The sequence below is a fragment of the Alexandromys fortis genome, unplaced genomic scaffold (assembly GCF_014885135.2).
Source record: "Alexandromys fortis isolate MF-2015 unplaced genomic scaffold, M_Fortis_MF-2015_v1.1 scaffold_4, whole genome shotgun sequence".
Lineage (NCBI taxonomy): Eukaryota > Metazoa > Chordata > Mammalia > Rodentia > Cricetidae > Alexandromys > Alexandromys fortis.
Window position 1 is genome coordinate 23,223,472 of NW_026067944.1, and position 21,547 is coordinate 23,245,018.

At 45.2% G+C, this 21,547-nt stretch overlaps 1 protein-coding gene across 1 annotated transcript; it reads right to left on the reverse strand.

Annotated features, from left to right (window-relative positions):
• Positions 1–965: 965 nt before the first annotated feature.
• Fbxo40 (F-box protein 40) lies at positions 966–21,076 on the reverse strand. The gene is made up of 4 exons (XM_050148906.1): positions 20,968–21,076; positions 10,380–10,407; positions 6,869–8,782; positions 966–4,436 (listed from the first exon to the last, which is right to left on the reverse strand). The coding sequence occupies exons 2-4, from the start codon at positions 10,380–10,382 to the stop codon at positions 4,224–4,226; spliced, it is 2,130 nt and encodes a 709-aa protein (XP_050004863.1). The 5' UTR covers positions 10,383–10,407; positions 20,968–21,076; the 3' UTR covers positions 966–4,223.
• Between the last annotated feature and the right edge of the window lie 471 nt (positions 21,077–21,547).

The window sequence follows — 21,547 nt, forward strand, 5'->3', positions numbered from 1 at the left end:
TGTACTGGGGTAAGTGGTGCTCTTAGTGAGGCCTCTCTGGCCCTGACTCTACATCCCTCATCCACATGAACACAGAAGACTCCCTCTAGTCTTGTGTTTAGGATATGGTGCCAAATCCTGTGCCTTAGGGGTCAGGAGTTAGGCCTGTTTATGTGGCTGTACCTTAGTCTGTCCAAAACAGACAAGCCTATTACTGCCTTACTGAAGGTTTCTGCTGCTGTGATAAAAATACATGACCAAAAGCAACTTGGGAAGGAAAGGGTTTATTTCAGTCTACAATTCTCAAATCACACTCCATCACTGAGGGAAGTCAGGACAGAGCCTCAGAGCGAGAACCTAGTGGTAAGAACTGAAGGAAAAACCAGTGAGAAATGCTGCTTACTAGCTTGCTCCCTATGGCTTGCCCAGCCTGCTTTCTTACACACCCAGAAATGGTACCGCCCACAGTGGGTGGGGTACTGCCCACATCAACCACTAAGAAAATAAGTCCTACAGACTTGCCTATGGAGGAATCCTATGGAGACATTTTCTCAATTAGCATTACTTCCCAGGTATGTCTAAGTCTGTCAAGTTGAGAAAAACGAACCAGCACACCCAATGGCAGCAATGTGGAGTAGCAGGGTCAGGGGACATCCAGATTAAGGCTTTAGCAGTTGTATGAAGTTAGCTTCCCAGCTGGGAAAACAACCAGGCTTTTCCAGCTCATGGTGATAGTGTGTGCGTGCGTGCATGCGTGCGTGCATGTGTGTAAGTGTGTAAATATGTGCAGGTGCACTTGTGGGTTCGAGCGTATACAGGTGTGTGTTGGCTAGCGGGCAACATTGGCTGTTAGTCCTCAGGAATATAACCCACTTCTTTTAAAGAAGAATTTCTCTTTGATTTGGGGCTCACCAATTAGGCTAGATTCTGCTGGCCAGGGAGCCCCAGGGATCCTCTTGTCTCTGCCTCCTTAGCTCTAAGATTATCAGCAAATGCCACCACCATGTGTCATTTTACACGGGTTCTGGAGATTAAACTCAGGTCCTCATGCTTGGTAGGCAAGCACTTCACTAGCTGAGCCATCTTCCCCACCCCCTGGAACATGGTAAGTTCTTGAGGCAAAAGCACAGATTCAGATTAGAGGGTTGAAAATAGGAAAGAAAGAAAAGACTAACCACCAGAGGAGAACAAATTCAAGTGAGCTGAAGAGTGACTGGGGGAAGGTCCAGACTCCCTGATACCAGGACCATTGGAGCCCATGTCCAGGAAAGGGTAGATAGAGACTGTTCATGAAACCTCTGTGCGGTCCAGAGTTAGAATGGATAGGAAAAGAGATGAGGACACCCAGGCAGCCACAATCATCAAAAAGTGACTCCCTGAGCATCCTGCCATCTCTGTGTCTGGCTAGTGACTGCCTGCCTTCTTGCCCTGGGGGTGTCCCTTTCTTTATCTTTATTCTCTTCTTTTTTTCTCTTCTCTTCCCTCAAGCCTAGATTTCTCCTCCTGTTTATTCCGCCTGCCACCCCACCTATCCTTTCTCTGCCTAGCTATTGGCCATTCAGCTTTTTATTAGACCAGTCAGATGCCTTAGGCAGGCAAGGTGAAACAGCAACTCATCTTTACATAATTAAACAAATGCAGCATAAACAAATGGAACACATCTTTACACAGTTAAAGTAATATTTGACAGTATAAACAAGCGTAACTCATCTTCATACAGTTAAATTCCCACAACCCCTTTCAGAGTACAAAGCAGCGTTTATTTCCCAATAGAGAGACCCTGGGGTTGCTGGTGTATAAAAGTAAGTGACCATAGATACATAAAACTCTGTTCTCCATTTCAATTTGATTTGGCATTGCACATACATTAGACGGTGCAGTGTTGTTGCTGTTGCTGTAAATCTCCCTCTAATTCTCACCTTGCTTCCCATTTGACCTTCTCTTGTTAGACAAGTTTCCTTCTCAAGTCCCTATGCTGCTCAGGGAACAAGTCATTTGTGGCTCTGTTCTGCCCCCTCCCCCACATTCTGCTACTTTCCACCTCTCAGTTGTCTTTCCCGAGGGTGATGTTCATCAAGGACTCTGCTCAGGGATGTCTTCCTGCCTAGGCTCTATGCTTGCGATACATCCCTCTTCACCATCCTCAACTGCTGCTTAAACTAAAGCCACATGGAGCTGCCTTGCTTCCACCACAGGGAACCCACCACTCATGTCCATTCATCAAGCCCGGTGCCTCTGAGAAGGTCCTTTTTGCTATGTCTTCCCTCTTCTTACCAAGTGAGCGTATCTCTAGGGATCACGGAATGCCTGGGGTATCTTGGTTTCCTTTAACATAAACAATGAATTCCCTTATAAAAGGTTTGATGATGTCATCTTTGTACTGCTCTGAGACAGGAATTGGTGGGGGGAACGTGAGGCTGAACCATCCACACCCCAATCTGGGAAAGGGCCCTGACTGCTCTCCTTGGCCAGGTTGCCTCCAGCAGTGCATGTTATCCGGCCACAATCCTGTGGCCTCTCTGTCTCTCTGCAGCTCCTAGTTCATAGAGCTAGAGTTCTGGGTTTGTTTCCAAGCTCTGGAGTTCTCTTTCTCTGAGAACTCCATTCCGCTGCATGGGAAGAAGCCAGAACTGATGCCTGAAGACCTTGCTTTCTTTTTGCCTACTTTTTGTTTAGCTGTTTTCAGCTACTCATCTTCATTGAACAAAGTATCAGAGAACACTCTAGATACAGTTTTAGAAAATGATGACTTGCAAAAAAGTGGTGAAATCCGAACCGAACTATAAAGATTAGGAGTCCTAGCATGGTGCTAACAATGGGATGAGAGGAACATAGTGAACAGTGAGCACACTTTCAGTCTGGGCTTGCTCTGCTCCTGCCTGCCTGACCCCTTGCAGAGGCACCAGCTCCTTCATCTGCACAGCTTCTTCATCTGCACCAGCTTCTTCCTCTGCACCAGCTTCTTCCTATGCACCAGCTCCTTCCTCTGCACCAGCTCCTTCCTCTGCACTGATTCGAACCATGGTCAGACAGACAGATGCTCAGACAACAAGCTCACAGGTTGGCAAGTCTCCTTCATTATTTGCATTCTTGGCTGGTGGTTCCCTGTGCTGCCTGGCCGGTTCCCTGTGATTTCTGGCCTCCCTTTGCCTTGTTTTCCATTAGCTTGAGAACTCCTGGGATTGTTGGAAAATGGCACCTATTAAGGGAATAGGAACTTAACCTAAGATAAATTACTTTTCTGGTTCCAGGTTTCCAGTTTCCTTAAATAGGCCAGGGAGGGAGAATATATTCTTTCATTGCAGCCAGAGGATGCAAAGCCGTATTGAGTAGATCAGCCCCATGTGGTTCTCAATTTAGCATCACCACATCTTTAAAACTTATTTTGTAAACAAGTAAGAGTCGCATTGAATTATGTCGCAGACAAATTATGATCTGATTTGTCCCACTAAAAGGGGAGCATGTCCTAACATAGCATTGTTGGTGTAGCATCCTTTAGGACAGTGGCTGTCAACCAGAAACGACTTTGTTCTTGGAGACCTGTGGCCTTTCCTTCATTTTAAGGACTTTCTTTCTTACACAAGACACTACACAACTGACTGTTTTGCTTTGGCCTGTGGTGTCCATGAAACAGCTGTGCTCACCCAGTGTGGTCCATTCTGATGGGTTGTGTTGGAACCATCATCTGTGCTCACCCAGGGTCCATCCTGTTGGGTTGTGTTGGAACCATTTGGGCTTTGATGCAGAAGAGTTACTAAATGGCCCCTAACTCTCAAGAAAGACCATGCTCTAGAACCTTCCAGTTGGGTTCCCACCACCTGAGATACCCTGAGAGGCCACTGTACCTCAGACCCTGTTGCCATATTGCCTGCTCCAAGAACTTGAAGGTGGTTTGTAAACTAGATAGCACAATGTAGAATCACTAGTCTATGATGGTTGAAGAATATCCTGACTCTCTAGTCAACCAAGGATGGGTTCAATTTTCAGATGGCCTTAAGTTATTTATTTTCTCTCAGACTGACCTATTTTAGGAAATGAAAAGAGGAAAGAGCTAAGATAAGGCACCATCATACAAGCCATAGCTCAGAAAGCTAGTGTCCTAGTGCAGTCGCTAAGGCCTGAAGGATCTCACACATTCTCACGACCCAGTGAAGCAGATACATGGGCCTCAGAGGGATGTCCTCACACCGTAGTGTCCCACTTTCTGTTACCCTGAGAAGCCAGGAACAGTGGCATGCAAACCTTTAGGTGCGTCTACCCCGTGGTCGGGCCCTAAACATGGACACCAAGCTCTCCCGGGTCTGCTCTTGGGACTGACACATGCTGGTCAAACGGATCGGGTCAGTCCTGTGCTCCACGACATTGAAAGGACAGGTTTTCAGGTGTTCAGACATGGAGGTGACTTCGTTAAACTCCCAGCTCTTGATTTTGGAGAAGAGGCTGCTGAACTGCCAGGTCTGCCGGGAAAGAGAAAGCTCAAAGGTGAACATGCGCAATGAGCACTGAGTGCTTCGGGGCTGAGTGGTTCTGCGCAGTGTACGGGGTAGCTGGCCATGTTCTGTGTCCAGGTTCCACGGTGCTCAGTGTCTGCCTGGACATTCGCTATTTCCTGTTCCTGCATCTAATGCCCAATGTCTTGCTAATTAATTATCTTCCCAGCCAGCCTTTCAGTTGATCATGATGCCTGATGCCAACCTACATTGATACGCACCTTCCCCAGCACCCCTCTGAGCAATAAAAAGCGGGTCTGCACACATATGGTGATACTTAGCACTCAACAGGCTCCGCTCTGGGACTTTTGAGTGAGGTACCAAGAGCAGATTCTCCCTTCCATCTGTACTTGGACTAAGAGGAAGCTGGGGTCCCAGGAGACCCCAGCAGTTACCAGGAACACTGAGGAAGAACTGCCTAAGAATATAGCCAATATTCCAGAAGAGGGGTTAAGAAAAAAGATCATTTTGAGCTGCCAGGGTAAGTCTTACCTGAAGCCTTTTGATTTTTTAAAAAAGTGACCAGACAGGGGGCTGGAGCGGTGGCTCAGAGGTTAAGAGCACTGGCTGCTCTTCCAGAGGTCCTGAGTTCAATTCCCAGCAACCACATGGTGGCTCACAACCAACTGTACTGAGATCTGGCGCCCTCCTTTGATGTGTGGGCATACATGGAGGGAGAATGTTGTATACTTAATAAATAAATAAATCTTTAAAAAAAAAGTGACCAGACATATTTGAATTTGGGGCAAAATTAAGCCCCCCAAAATGAGATTTTCTTTTAGTATATAAATTAAATTATTGACTGTAGTGATATTTCATTGGTATTTTAATAAACAAAGCTTGCCTAAAGATCAGAGAGTAAAACAGTCACCCTGGTCAGCACTATAGACCAGGCAATGGTGACACACATATTTAATCCCAGTAGCCACATTAGTTTGCCATAGAAACTGAGTGGCAGTGGTGCATGCCTTTAATCCCAGTACTAGAGAGGAATAGAAACGGAAGGCAACAGCTCTGTCTCATTCTGAGGATTCCTGGAGGCAGGATCGCCATTTCGGACTGAGGTAGAGGTAAGAGCCAGTGGCTAGCTATTTTGCTTTTCTGACCTTCAGGTTGAACCCCAGTGCCTGTCTCTGGGTTTTTATTAGTCATGCTACAATTGACATCTGATTTTACAGAGAAAGATGTGTTTACTGGTCTCAGATGCACTCCTAGAGGAGTGTATTGTTCTCATGAATGTTTGTCACCAACGTGGTTTCATGGATGTGGGCACAGATACACAAAGGGGTATTGACTGTTTAAGGAAAAATTAAGGGAATAGATACAGAATACTTTGGACATAATCAATAAAAATAGATGCAAACAACTCTAATTCCTCCATACACTGGAGAACATCCATGTATTAGGGACAAACACAGCAGTGGTGTTAGTGAACTCAATAGATATCATATAGTCAGGGTTCATATTATCAACACGTTTGTCATAATAAAAGATATCACAGACACCTTGAATATGATGAATTAGGAGTCTAACTTCTGGCGAAGTTGTAAGTCAGCGAAGATGACTCAACTGAGAAAAGGAACATAGCTTTTCAGAAGGAAAAGAGTCTTTGATTCATAGACTGCGGTGTTTTATATTAAATAAGCAATTCGACCATGGGAAGTGGGTGGACTACACTCACGTACAACTTCAAAATAAAATTCATTTTTAAAAGTCAGTTGGCATGAGACTGAGGGGAATTTGTCTACTCCACCAATCAGAGTCCAAGCTGGGAGCAAGTGGTACACTCGAATTGGGTGGGTTGGGGAGGCATGGTTTGCAAATCTGGGGGCAATATCCAGAGCTAGTAGCCTAAAGTTTCATGGAAAGAGGGAAACTGGTCACTACACTCAGAACAAACAGCTGTGTGGATCAAGTCACCTGGTGTAGCCGCCTTCAGAGGAGGGACACAGCCATTTCCTGGTGTCTTGAAGGGGAGGGGGAGGGCATGCTAAAGAGAGTGATCCGGTCAGCACTTCCTCCTCCTCTTCCCTTCTCCTGAAATATTCACACTGGTCCAGCCTAACTAGAAGCAGGAGGGCCGGGGAGGCAGCAGAGGCAAGCTGCAGAGATAAGTCTCTGGAATAGACCTGGCTGGAGCCGGATGGAGACTGGAGAGAACCAGTATAGAATGGGCGAGCCAATGAAAGACATTGCCTGTCTATAAGCAGACGTGGCATTGGCACTACACTGCAGAACACATGTTTATGTCCGCTTTCCTGCTGGGCTGAACTCTTTGGGTGATTCTTATGTTCATAGCTGTCCCAGTGCCTGGTATAGTGCTTGTCCCCAAGAGAGCTCTTAATAAATATTTATTGGGTGAATGAATGAATGAAAAAGAAAAACAGATGTTTACTTGCCTGACTGTGGACTTTCCAGGAGGAGCCTCCATGAGAATACCTCTTCTTCCATTGCAAGAGCACCATCCCTCTCTCTTGCAACAAAGTGGCACAGATGTTCCTCATCAGCACCGACACCTGGGAGAGCTGGGCCAGGCTGACGCTGTCCAGAAACCCAGCAATGTATTGCAAAACTTCCAGGGGCAGACTGGTTAGAGAATTACGGCTTTTCCTACCATGGCCCAAGAGCTGGTCGCTCTTCCATCCCTCACTCAGCTCCGGAGCAACCTCTGGCTTGATGGCAAAAGTCTTCAGTTCCTGGCTATAGATCACTTTGGCTTTTTGTCCAGGGGGGCGGAAGTGATTTTGGACAAAGGTACATCCTAAGTAGGCGAGAGGGCATCGATGCTGGAACCAGCCGTTGAGACACGACTGAATGTCTGTGTGGACGTTCTTGAAGTGCAGGGGAAATTCATCCCTCCGGAAGAATTTGTTGCAGGTGAACGTGAAGGCCGAGCTGCTTTTATTGTGTCTCCGGGTCACACATTCACTGTGGAGCTCCACGTGCAGGCCTGTGGCTTGGGCAGTGCTCAGGACATCAGCCAACACTGTCTCTGAGGAAAACTGCTCTGGCTCAAAGTTGTATGTTTGGGTGGCGAGGTCCATAAAGAGCCCATCGATGCTCCTGGATTCCGAGATGACATGGCCTTTGAGTTCTCTTTCCAAAGCACACTGGAGGGTGGTCTTGATGAGATCGGATTTGGGCAGGTCTCCCACACAGACGCCCAAATCGGAAGTGTCCACGGCTTTGTGTTCACTTGGTCTGCACCTCAACATGGCATCTCCCAGGCGAGCTCGCTTCCCACAGTAGCTCACAGGGATTTTGAAGGTGTAAACCGTTTTCACCTCTTGAGCCTCGAGGTTGCCGTAAACAAAGTCTCTCTCCTTGGGCGTACAAGCTGGCATCTGCCCGAAGTGGATGAGCATCCGCCCATTGTGCACCAGATACATGTTATAGTCTTTGGCATCTACGGCCGTTTTTAGTCTTTCCAGAACACCATCCTGCCAGGGGGCAAGCCCTGTCATCTCCAAGGCAGCGGGAAGATCCTGGGGCTGCGGGCTTTCCTGTGGTTCTCTTCCTCCTGGAGATGCCTCTGCATCACCCATGCTACCATCAGGGGAACACTGCTCTCTCCCAGTCACGTTCCCACCCTCATCTGCGCTCTTCCCCGAGGAACCCGTTAAAACCGAGGCCGCATGCTCCTTGCTGAACAAACTTTCCCATTTGCCAAACTTGGCCAGGTCCATCCCTTCCTTGGTTTTCGCCAGTGCATCTCGTTCCTCCTGACTGAGTTCCATCATTTGCCCGTTGGTTGCTGGCAGACAACAGTGTGGTACTGGCCTGGCATCCACGCCCCCCACCGCACCTCCGGTCTCCTCCCAACTGGTGTCACCATTTGTGGCTGGCTCCTCCTCGGTGGCATCTCTGGTTTCTGGGAAAAGCTCTACCATTTTCAAGGACCTGAAGAGAACGTTCTGGTCCTGGAGGGCCAGGGCAGTGTCCAAACATTCCTCGCTGGGGATCTCCTTCATGATGTTCTCATGAAGGACGGTTTCTGAGTCCACATTGGGCCAGCGGTTCCATTCCATGGAACAGCAGACCACGCTGGCTGGGCACACTTGCAGGTGCTTCGCCAGCTTGTGGCGCGCCATGGAGAGCGGGCAGCCATACTCTGAGTTGAGGCACGGAACCTGCTCTAGAGGGCAGAGGAGTGCGTGCTCTGCCTCTTTGCACATGTGGAAGGTAGCACCACAGAGCAGGTGGCAGCTTGTCACCGGGCAGGAGACGCTGGGTTCCACCGGAACATGGCAGTGGCGGTTGATGCATCCTTCACAATGTCTGTGCTGCTCAGGCGGAGGCCTACGCGCCCAGCCCTGGACACAGTGGGGACAAAGGCAGAGGAGACAGGTGACTGCAGGAAGGGGGAACAGAATACACCCCTGCAGTGGCTTTTGACGCACTTATCTCGTGTCTCTTTAAGACTTCTGTGGCAACCTCTTAATGCAGAGACAATCAGAAACACAGCAGTCCAGAACAGTCTTTGCAGTAGTTTATGCTGTGTAAGTGGTAAGTATGTTCAAAACAGATCCCAAAGATGGGGCCGTGACAGACTACATTTGACAACTGTTATTTTCAAACCATGTATTACGGGTGATTTGTAACACATTCATAATATTATTGTCTTAGGGTTACTATTGTGCAATGCAACATGACTAAAAGCAAGTTGGGGAGGAAAGGGTTTATTTGGCTTACACGTCTACATTGTAGTTCATCACTGAGGGAAGTCAGGACACGAACTCAAGCAGGGCTGGAACCTGGAGGCAAGAGCTGATGCAGGGGTCATGAAAGAGTGATTGCTCGGTCTCATAGAATCCAGCATCACCAGACCAGAGCAGGGGTGGTCTCACCCACAATGCGCTGGGCTCTCCCATATCAATCACTAGTTAAAAGATGCCCGACAGCTGGATCTTATGAGGGCATTTTCTCAATTGAAGTTCCCTCTTTTTAGATAGCTCTAGCTTGTGTCAAGTTGAGAGTCTTAGCCAGCACAATTGTCAATATGATTTCGAACACTGCTTTTTAGACACAAGGCTGGATTCCAATTTACCTATATTTCTCATTATACTTATTTCTTTTTTGTGTGATAACCCTTTTTAAAGACAAAGAAAAGACGATATGAAAAGGGGAGAGAGTAAATGTAGGAAGAGATGGGGAACACTAAACATGATGAAGATATGTTGTATGAAATGCTTTAAGAATTAATAAAGGTATTATTTAAAAATTTCTACCTAAGGGTCATGGAGATATAGATTTATGTAGCTTTGAGAGTCATTATTATTTTATTTTTATTTTCCATTTTGATCTACAATATATTGAGATTATATTTTGCATATAACTTAATTCAACACCAAAATAATATTTATTCTTTGTGAGCTTTCTTCATAACCGTGGTGCATGTAACACTCCTGAATATGAGGTTACTCATTCAGCCAACGATTCCAGAGGCCAAGACCAAGTCTGGTTTTGCTCACATTTTCCTCTCTGGCATCTACACTTGACATAAGCTACTTTAGGTATTCTGTAATACTTCCTGAATGAAGTAACTGTTAGCCAATTAGTTTCTTGTTGGCTTTTTTATATTTTATTTTTTAAAAATTTCATTGACATTGCATAATAATTCAGTCTATGTATATATATTACAATGGCTAATGACCACATCAGAGTAACTAATATTCCTATCTCATTGTTCATTATTTCTATGTGTTGAGCAATTCGTTATCATTTTTTAACCAAATCTTTGCTCACAAATCTTTCTCATCTTTCCCCTTAATCAGTGTCCACTTTTCAATAACAAATATCATTAACTCACACAGCCATATATATCTCTAACCATTGACTAGGGCTCCAGGATAAATAGAGTTGGACCTGGACCTGTCTACAGTGAAGCTCCAACAAGATCCTGATACTTACCATGGCTTCCCAACGTCTGGCTTCTTAACTGTAGAAAAAATATGAAAATATGAATGATTAGTAAGAAATGTGTTGTAATTATTTATATGATCTAGGGTCAAAGAGACTTCACATGGTCTTCATTAAATTCTGCTCACCGCCTTGGAGGAGCTGTCCAATTTTACAGTTAAGAAAATGGAGACTTAGAAGCTAACTTACCCAAGGTCACTCATCTGCTAAGTATGGAGTCAGGTTTACACGTCAGGCCATGCTAGCCCAGGCTCTCTGCACTGACCCACACGTCCTTTGAGGGGTTCCAACCATGGAACCTGTGACTTCTCTTTCTTGAAACCCTTCTTTACTGTCTACCTTCAATTGTCCATCCAGCCCCAATCTCCTCGGCTGCCCCACCTGTCTATGGAGGGTGTAGACGGAAGTTTCTGTCCTGTGCAATCCCACGCCACTATAACAGTTGCTAGAATCTTGCCATTTTTGTGCCTCCTCCTTGAATGGCTAGAGTCACCCCACATGATAATGAGATGCTAATGATGCTTCATCCCTAAGCTCTTCAGCATGGACCTTTGCCTCTGGAATTTATGGTACCATTATCTCATCCAAAAAAAAAAATCTAAAAACAACCATCTTACATCATAGACACACACACACAGAAGACAGGGTTTCAGGATCTCCCTATGTAGCCCTGGCTGTCCTGGAACTGTCTATGTAAATCAGGCTGTTCAGGAACTGTCTATGTAGCCCTGGCTGTCCTGGAACTATCTATGTAGCCCTGGCTGTCCTAGAACTATCTATGTAGATCAGGCTGACTCTCAACTCACAGAGATCAAAAGTCTTTACCTCTCCAGTGCCAGGATTAAAGTATGCACCACTGTGCCTGACTTGAAACAGAATTCCTTTCAGTACCAATGTATTGAACTTGGGGAAGTCTTTTTTATCTTTAGTCTTCAATAATCCCCCACATCTTCAAGGAATTTTTACTCTGACTTTCCTTTATGCTTTTGTTTATCTGTCTACCCATCCAATAAATATTTGTTGATTGTACCTTATAAGTCAGTAATGCCCATGAGTCACACAAACTGATTTCAAACAGAGTCTCAGACACTTTAATAAGGATCAGCTGTGACCCTCGTGGACCTGTAAACCTGCATTGTTCTATCTGGTAGTCGGCCACATGTGACTGTTTCAATTTGATCAAGAGGAAATAAAATGGACTAGTTCCCCCTTCGTGCTGACTGTGTTTAGTGTTCAGTAGCCACATCTGCAAGTAGCTACTCTGTTGAATGACACAGAATAGGACGTTTCCATGTTCACAGAGAGTTATGCTGTGCTACTGTAGAATCTGACTGCCCCTGTGGCTGTGTGTGGGATCAGTACTGGAATTATACCCTCAGTACATGTCCTGGTGTTCTTTGAGGAAATTTTATTTTGTTTTGTTTTGTCAATTTGATACAACCTAGAGTTGTCTGGAAAGAGGATCCTCAACTGAGAAAATGCCTCTATAGACTGCCTATAGGAATTCTATAGGGCATCTTCTTGATTGATGATTGATGTGGGGGGGGCAGCTCACCATGGGTAGGACCACCCCTGGATAGATGGTCCTGGGTTCCGTAAAAAAGAAGGCTGAACAAGCCATGAGGAGCAAACTAGTAAGCAACATTTCTCCATAGTCTCTGCTTCCGTTCCTGCCTCCAGTTTCCTGTCTTGAGTTGCTGCCCTGATTTCTCCTTATGATAGGCTATCAACTGCAAATTTAAATGAACACTTTCCTGCATAAGCTGTTTTTTGCCCTGCTGGTAATCACAACAGTAGAAACCAAACTAAGACGACATCCTTCCATCTGATTATCCCTGCACCTTTGTTCGAGACTCTACCAGGCACACTGGTAATCCAGAAGGGGGATCATCCCAGAGTGCTCTATTCTCCTGTCACCCAGAGCCAGGGGACAGGTAAGAAGCTATGGCTCAGAACATCAAATGGGTTCAGGACCCAGTAGTAGGAAACCAAAGGTTTGAGAGCCAGAGAGAAGCCGGGCGGGGTCAGAGGGCTGAGAGGGTTGGACTGCATTATGGCCTGAATGTTACATCCACCAAAGCTTTTACTGTTGTGATCTAATCACCATTGTGATCACATCTGGAGGTGGAGTCGTTTGGGAAGTGATTGAGTCTTGAGAGAGTGATTGGGACTTCATAAATGAAATCAGTGCCCACGTAAAAGAGGCCTGAGAGAAAGGACCTCAAGACTTCTGTTCTATCAGCACAGGAAAACAAGATAGCTGTGAACCAGCATGCAGGCCTTCAAAATACAGCAAATCTGCCATAATCTTGATCTCGGACTTCCTAGTGAGAAATAAATTGCTGTTGTTTTATAAGTTACCTAGCCCCTGGTGTTTTGTCCCTGGTGTTTTGTCATAGTAACCAAAATGAACTATGATAGACTGAGCTAGAAGAAAGACTGTGCAAAGAGCACACCTTTTGTATGCAATTGTCTACCTAACTGGTCATTGATTCCTGCCATATTTGGGATCATTTCTAGAGGGAAAAGTCGATGGCAGACTTCATGTGGAAATTCTTAGATATTAGACTAAGGAATCAAACTAGTTGGTACACAATAAAGCAGCATTTTATTTGTGGTTTGGGAGCTAAGTGGGATGGAGTAAGAGGATCTAGACTTAGAAACTATTGTAGAGAATGTGCCGTAGTTGCACAGTGAGGCTGAAGACCATGGAAACAGGAAGATGAATCAGATGAAAGGCATTGCAAAAGAGACTCTGGTTTATTTCTGACTGGAGATGTGGAAATGAGTTAAAGTTGATGTCAAGATTTTAATCCAAGAGAAAGGGATATTGGCCACATGTTGTGAGAAAAATATAAGTCTAGAAAGAAACTACTTGAGGAGGCAAGATGAGTCCAACAAGTTTGATGTAAGTTGTTCAAGGTGATGGCAATCTTGCAGCGAGAAGAGGAACTTGGAGGCAAAGATGAAGATGTTGGGAGTTCCCAAGTGAGAGAGAAAGCTCTAAGTGGGAAATGAGAACATCGAATAAATATGAGACATCAAGTATTAATACCAGCCACATGTGACCACTTTGGGGACATTAGGAAGAAGGGCAGCTAGAGGACAGACCAAATGTTCAGCAAATCAGGGCGATGTTGTCCCAGATATAAAGGAAATGTAGTAATGCCACCTATACCTCTGCAAAAAAAAAAAAAAAGAACAAAACAAACAATGAAAGAAAAAAATGATGAAAGCCATGACTACATGTGCTTCTGAGGAATTCCCAAACAGTTCTCATGGCATTTGATGAGGGGGAGCAGCACATACTTCGATGGTGACAGGACTGTGGTCTCTCAGGAGGAATGGTACCATCTCTTTCCTGTTCCGAATAGCAGCTGGTCAATAGGGATGGTGTGTGGAATATCCTGCATCCCTTCCAGCTTTTAGGTAGAAAAAAATGTCGATCACAAAGGGTGGGAGGGCAGGTGAATAAAACTACTAACACCAGGAATACTTAGTACTTGTTGACAATGTCGTTAGTCACAATGCCGAGCTCGAATTCTGGGAAGAGAAGTAAAGAGTTTGGCTAGTTTACTGGAGCCCAGCATAAGAAATCTGCTCCCCAGCAAGGATGCCCTCCACCATTGTGATAGGCTCTAAGCCCAACCCTTCCCCTTGAGTGTTTTAGAGTTCTGAGGAGCCATCAGCGAAGGTGGGAATATACTTTGTCTTTCTCTAGTCCTGTGAAGTTCTTTGAAAATATCTCTAAGAGAAAACAGCACACCTGCCAACAAAGATGCTCCCCCTTCCTTTTTAAATGCCACTATTTAAAGACCTCATTCCAAACCCTTAATGTCACCAGCTGAGTGACCTTGAGATAAAACTAGTGTTGAGCAAAGATCACCTTGGAGAAGCTTGGCCGTAAAAGAAAAAAAAGAAAGACCTACATAGCCCACCTATGTCACACCTCAACCTTTCATTATATACTTGGGGAAAATTCTTTACATTGGGACAAGGTCCAACCCAGAACTCTTGTGAGTCTAAATTATTGCCTGGGATTCTCCTGGTTTAATACTGAAAGTCACACATCCCAGGAAACCCCTGAGGGGCAGGCAGATTTGTACAGTGAATTGATTACCTTGAGTTCAGACAGGGAGTTTAGCCCCAAATGAATGAAATTAGATACAGCATCGGTTTCCTTGTGATGTAAGAAGGCGGCTCCCATCCCATCCTCTGATTCAGGGCTCAGAGCCTAGATGCTTCTGTTTGGAGTTTGTCTGATTTACCTCAGCTGAAGACGAGCGAAGTGTCTGAGTTAGGGTTTCTATTGCTGTGATGAAACACTATGTGACCAAAAGCAAGTTGAGGAGGAAAGGGTTCTTTTGGCCAGTACTTCCACATCCTGTCTATTGTTGAAGGAAGTCAGAACAAGAGATCAAACAGGGCAGAAACCTGGAGGCAGGAGCTGAAGCAGAGGCCATGGAGGAGTGCTGCTTACTGACTTGCTCATCATGCATGGCTTGCTCAGCCTGCTTTCTTACAGAATCTAGGACCACCAAGCCAGGGTGACACCACCCACAATGGGCTGGGTCCTCCTCGTCATCAATTAAGAAAATGTCCTACAGCTGGGTGGTGGTAGTGCACGGCTTTAATGCTAGCACTTGGGGGGCAGAGGCAGGTGGATTCCTAAGTTTGAGGCTAGCCTGGTCTACAAAGTGAGTTCCAGGACAGCCAGAACTGTTGCACATAGAAACCCTGTCTCGAAAAAAAAAAAAAAAAACCAAAGGGAAAAAAAGAGAGAAAGGAAAGTGTCCTACAGCTGGATCTTATAGCATTTTCTGAATTGAGGCTTCCTTCTCTCTGATGACTCTAGCTTGTGTCAAGTACAGTATTTACATCTGTAATCCTTCCAGAGTAGAAGGAGCTAGATAATCCTTATTAGGAACCGCCTCTGTCTCCCTGGAGATATTTTTGTAGGCCTTTCAATCAGATCTTACATTGTATCCCCTTTGAGCAGAACAAACAAGAGAATGACCTATGTCTGCTGGTGTCTTGTTTCAGAGAACACAGATGTGAAAGAGAAACTTTCAGCTTTAAAATGCCACACTACAATATTGGTTCTGATACTTGAGGTGAAACACCTGCTGTATCAATTATGTATATAATAGAAACTCTTCGCTGTATCCATTATGTATATAATAGAAACTCTTCACTATGGGAGATGATAAAGAGATACACCAGAGACAGTGACTTCCAGGTGGCCCTGACCCCTTCCCTTTCTATGCTCTTGTGTTCACCCTTAAACTCTCTAGTCGACCTTCTAACAAACTAAATTTAGTCAAAATGTGTGCAATGTGCCTTCATCAAATATGAAATTTAAATTTCCCCTCTCCAAAAGAGGTAATAACTAACATGATTTAGACTTTATTAGCCCAACGATACATACACACTCAATTTTATTGGCTCTATGGGATATGATCTGAGTGAGGTTGAGGGCAGCAGGTGTGTGTTAAAGGATGAGTAGCTCTATAAAAAAATGAAGCATTTAGAACTTTGCAGGAGCTGAGCATGGTGGAGCACACCTTTAATCCCAGCATTCAGGAGGCAGAAGCAGGTGGATCTCTGTGAGTTTGAGATCAGCCTGGTTTATATATGGAGGGAGTTCTAGGACAATAAAAGCTAAAAAGAGAGACCCTATCTAAGATAGTTGATAGATAAATATATGATAGATGATAGGTATAGATAGATGAAATATAGACAGATGATAGATAGATGATTGTTAGATGATATAGATAGATGATAGGTAGATATAGCTATAGATAGACATAGATAATAGATGATAGGTATATAGATAGGCAGATATAGATGGATATAGACAGATATAGACATAGATAGATAAAGAGTATAGATTGATGATAAGTAGATAGGTAGATTGCTATAGATATATAGACATAGGTAGATGATAGATAGATAAATAGCTGATAGGTAGGTAGATAGATAGATAGATAGATGATAGATAGATAGATAGATAGATAGTACCTGGCTGGTGGGGTCGGGCACAGTAATTTAACCAGATGCTGGTGGTGGCATTCTATAGATCCCTTAGAAAGTGACAAAGTTGCTAAGCCAAGGCAAAGGAAGTAGAGCAGGGGCTCTTCAGGCTTTTAAGGAGAGGTCCCCGCAGCAGAAGCAGCAGCATTGTCTGTGAACTCCTTAGAAGTCTTTTTTGAGTTTCAACCCCAAATCTACTGAATCAGACCTACTTATTCTCACTAAATTTATAGAAGTTCAAATTGATAAGCATTGAATTATAGGTAGTTTAATACAGTGCTTAAAAGACAAGGGAGCCACTGCTGAGTGGGTGGAAATAAGCAGAAAGGCTTATATTTTCCTTCTTGGGATAGTCTTGCAATGTTGCCCAGGCTGGCCTGCTAGGTGAAGGGTTTTCATGAAAGCCCTAGAAAGGCGGTGGGCACTCTGTTCGCCTCTGTGTCTAGCACCACTGCCAAAGTCTGTGATCCTTACCTGCTCTAACACCATGGCTATATAATCGGGGTCACTTCTCTTTCTTGCATCCCATGATCCAGAGTTCCCGGCAGAAATAATGACTTGAACAACCTATAACACGATGCCATCACTCCTCTGCTCAATGCCTTCAGTCATTCCAAGACAAGGCAGAAAGTGCCAAGCTATCTCTGTGGCTGACAAGCCTCTGAATGAACTGTCTCTGACCCTTTCACCTCACCTTTGATCTTGCACCTTTTGCTTTGGCTTGTCACTGATTCTAGCAAGGGACCACCTTTGTTCTTTCTACCAGGACCATGCTCCCATCATCCCCACTTGTATCATGAGCCCCTTCCTGGTGTTTGTACTTCAGTGAATATGTCACCTTTGCAGAGAAGCTTAGGTAACAGCTCTAGTGCCAGACAAACCAGTTAGTGCTCCCCTAGTTACCTAGGTGCTTATCTGATATTCCCAAGGTTACTCTATTTATCCAACAAGTGGATCTCAGCACCCCACAGAACCCGAGGAGGTAATCCGAGACAAAATGAAGAAGTGTCTTAAAACATAAAATCACACCCCCTTCCCTTCTTCATTCTCCAGGGTTCCAGACCTGATCCTCGTTTGATATTTCTTTTGGCCACTCTAATGCCCGGGTCACCTTTTTAATCCATCATGAATGAGAAGGTTATTTTTTGCTCATTGCATCATCTCTGTAGCTCTTGGCTACTCATTCATTTTGTAGGACCTCCTTGCTCCAATGTCTTACAGACCGAGGGTGCCTTAATAATCCTTAAACCCCACTTAATCTTACTTAGCTTTTTAAAGAATAGAAATTCACATCCTCTCCCTCATAGGTCACCACAAAACATTCCTTAAGTATTGAAGGATGCAGACAGTACACTCATGCCTTTGATGTGTTGTGTCTAGGGTCTCCCATTGTCATCAGAAAGAAGATCAGGTACTTAGAAGTCACAGAGTTAACTCAAGGACCTCTCTCTCTTTCCTAGGCTGAAGTTTACAGCTTTTAGAGCTTATTCATATTGACCTATTCATTAAGAAAACGCCCGCTACCCTTAACAGTTACGGGAATGCAAATCAAACAACTCTGAGATTTCATCCGATCCCAGTCAGGACACCAAAGACCAACAGAATAACTAACACAAATGCTGGGGAAGACGTAGGGAAAGGAGAACCCTCGTCAGCTGCTGGTGGGATTGCAGCCACTCTGAAAATCAGTGTGGAGAATCTTCAAAAACGGTATAAATCTACCATACGACCCAGCTATACTTCTTAGTGAATGGCCAAGGAACTGACATCTTACTCCACAAACACTTGCTCACCCATGTTCATCGCTACTCCAGTCACAAAAGCTAAGAAATGGAAACAACCTAGATGTCCTTGAGCTGACAACTGGAGAATGATAATGTGGTACATTACACTATGGAATACTACGGTGCCGATGAACCACAATAATGACCAGCATGGCATGATAACCCTTAGGGTGTAGTAGTAGCATGTGTACTTGGGTAGTTCTGTCTTTAGGATGTAGTTAGTGATTATGCTGGTCTAGTAAAGTGATGGCTGTGTGGCCTCCTCAACTGATGTTTATGGAATAGGACTGAATTGTAGCACACCAGAAAGAACCTAAAAGTAAGTGGCATTCTAAGAAAGCCCTGAATTGAAATTGAAGCAAATTTAGGGGGAAACTATAGTGATGGTGGATATTTGTCACTTTAAGGTCTTTTATTAAAGAGGAGAGGGGCAGGAGAAGAAAGCTTTTCAACCTCTTATGGTAAATGAAACCTGCACTGAGTGAGTGGGCCTGACTTGGAACACACAGGCTGAGCACTGCCAGAATTTTTACCAGGCCTTATTCTTTGGAACCCCTGCAGCTGTATAACCAGACACTTCCATACCAGGCAGAAAACCAGGAACCCCCTTTTCCAGGGCTTGTCTGACTTCATGGCATATACCATTCTCTAGAACAGTCTTTTAACAGACTGTGGTTCAGTGGGCTGGAGGGAAGCCTGGAATTTTCTTATAAAGCTCCAGGCAATGCTGATGGTCCAAGGTTTCCCTCTTCAGTTTTCAGAGGAGAACCTGAGGCTCTGAGGTGGATTGTGTCTAGCCTGTGCTCTGACACACTGTGCTTTTAGTCACACGTTCTGCTCTCACTACACCCAGATATGCCATTAAGTCTGTAGAAACCCCAGCACCACACAGCCAGCACCCGAGTGGAGATGGCCGCCGTGTGCCAAGAGCTTAGATGGTGCAGAGGGCAAAGTAGGATTGGAGGAGACGGGGACCACAACGTCACAATAAGGGCACATATAGCAGCTGCATTTATATCAAGCGAGCCAGAATGGGATTAACACTAATTTTCACACGTTTTGCTATGGTTTTAAAGTTAGTGACAAAGGGGTTTGATTTCAGGAAGGTATTTTTAGGCAAGTGGCCCTTTCAGCGGCCATCCTACATGCTGTGGCTCTTCTGGGTCCTCCTGTGGCCAGCCCTCAAAATGACGACTGATTTCTGACCTCGAACCTCAGTGAAAGTCGGAAGGATAAAAGGCAAAGATCAAACGTATTCCTTAACTCCTAACCACTCGCCAACCAGTCACATAGCAATCCCTTGTTCATCCACTTCCCTGACGTGGAGATATTTCACTCAAGAGAAGGAAAATGTGTAAAGTTAACCATTCAATTCATCTCTCCGTCCCTTGAAGTTTTAACTCATCTAGGTATCTATGGCTAAATCCCACACAAGGTCCACGGTTTTCTGGACTATATTTCCAACAACTTCACCACACACTAAAATATAATGAGCTTCCTCAGATCCTGTCTGTTTTGCAATTGACAGCCTTCATCTCTAGAAGTCACTCCAAAGTATTTTACTATTAGCGTTTAATTCTCATAGTCGATACTTAACTGCGGGGGGGGGGGGGGGGGGGGGAGGTGGAGAACCGGTAGGTTCTTCCCTTGAAGACTTCTAAGCTACTACACCCAAGTCTCTTGAGGACAGCAGCCCAACATACACTCCTGCCTCGGTGCCATGGGAACCCTGGCAAAATTAAGTGCTTTTAAACAAGGCCACAGTGAGCTGGTTGTCCTAAGCAAATAGGTACGATCCTAACATAGACTGCTCTACAGACTTGGGGATACAGATGGAGCCAGAAGTTAGGGCATCCGAGTAGTGGCTTTTGATCTCCTTTGACTCAGCATTGGTGGCTTGAACCCAAGCACCCCAGATCCCTTTCTGCTCAGGTCACTTCCCAGGTTGTCCTCAGTTGAACTCTGAACTGAAGAAATAGAAGAAAATAAACAGGGCCCCCTGGCTACTGCCAACGTTTTTTCTCACACACAACGGTATAGTTATTTCAGGAGCTAGGAGTGATTTATCTGCCTTCCTAGCTTTTAAGAGCCTAGATGGTTCTCATCACCTCGCTTCTGCTCTTCTGAGTGCACATTCAAGTCAGTCACCGCTGTGAGTTCAGGCACATAAGTCTGTGTAGGATTCTCAGCTTACAGAACACTGTCCCTTTCATGGCTGCGTTTTGGATTAAAAAAAAATCAAAAAAAAAAAAAAAAAGAGTGTGCAGGAGAGAAGTCGCAGCTTTGTTAGGCAAAACCACCGGGTTTCAGCTGGCAGGCAGAGTGTGAGAAGCGAGAACAGTGGAATACAGCTGCGGTCCGTTAGCGCGCCGTGCGCCACAGTCGATGGAATGTAAGCCTGGTGGCGATGACTTGCAGTTAGAGCAGCAAAGATGGTCGGAGAAAATGTTGCAGCATTTGAACTAACTCTGGGTCTCCACTTCTTTCCTTACCACACTCTGCCCTACCCTCTCGCCGCTCTGTAACCAAGGAAATACTGAACGGTCTGGTTGGTTAAGGAAGAGCCGGCCTAAGCCGGCAGAGGGCTGCTGACACCGCAAGCTGCTGTAGGATTTTAAATCCAAAACAGTTTACACACGGCTGAGGATTTCTAGTACCAGCCTTTCCCTCATCACCCACACGTACCGAAGTTTGTTTAACAACCCGTCTCCAGGGCACAAGGAATGATCTGGGAGGCACCTGCCCACGTTTGAAAATCTTACCGAAGTGGTCCAAGCCGGCTCAGCATCTGTAGCTAACGTGCTCTTAGATGGTGAACAAGGAGGTCTCAAGGAGGTGGCTGCTGATGCCTCTGCTGCTGCAGAAGTCCCGAGCTCTGCTGCAAAGGCCAGTGAAAGGGGGAAAACGTCAACTGACATAGTTCAAGTGTTTCAAAGTTAAAAATAAAACTATATCACAAGGGCAATGTGACCAGGCTCAGCTTACGACTTCCTTCGCCTGTAGGTTATCAACACTCGGTGTCTAAGGGCTAGCAGGGCAGAACAGAGCCCAGGAGAAGTGGATCTTTGTAGCAATGGACTTTCTTTTACCAGAGCAAGGAGGAAAGTCTTTGGAAGAAGAGCCAGTGCAAGTCCAGCACAGCCACGATCCTGTGTGTGCCGTGGGCAGGTCCAGCTGTGTTGGGGGGGTGAGGGAGGGGGTGGGGTGGAGTGGGGAGCAGCCAGGTTCCTACTCTAATTATAACCCTGTTTTTCACCCAAATCCCTCACTGGCTGAAGCAGCAACTTGTAGTTTATTTGTTTGTTTGTTTTTGTCTTTAGCTTTTTGGCTCTTTTGGGGGGC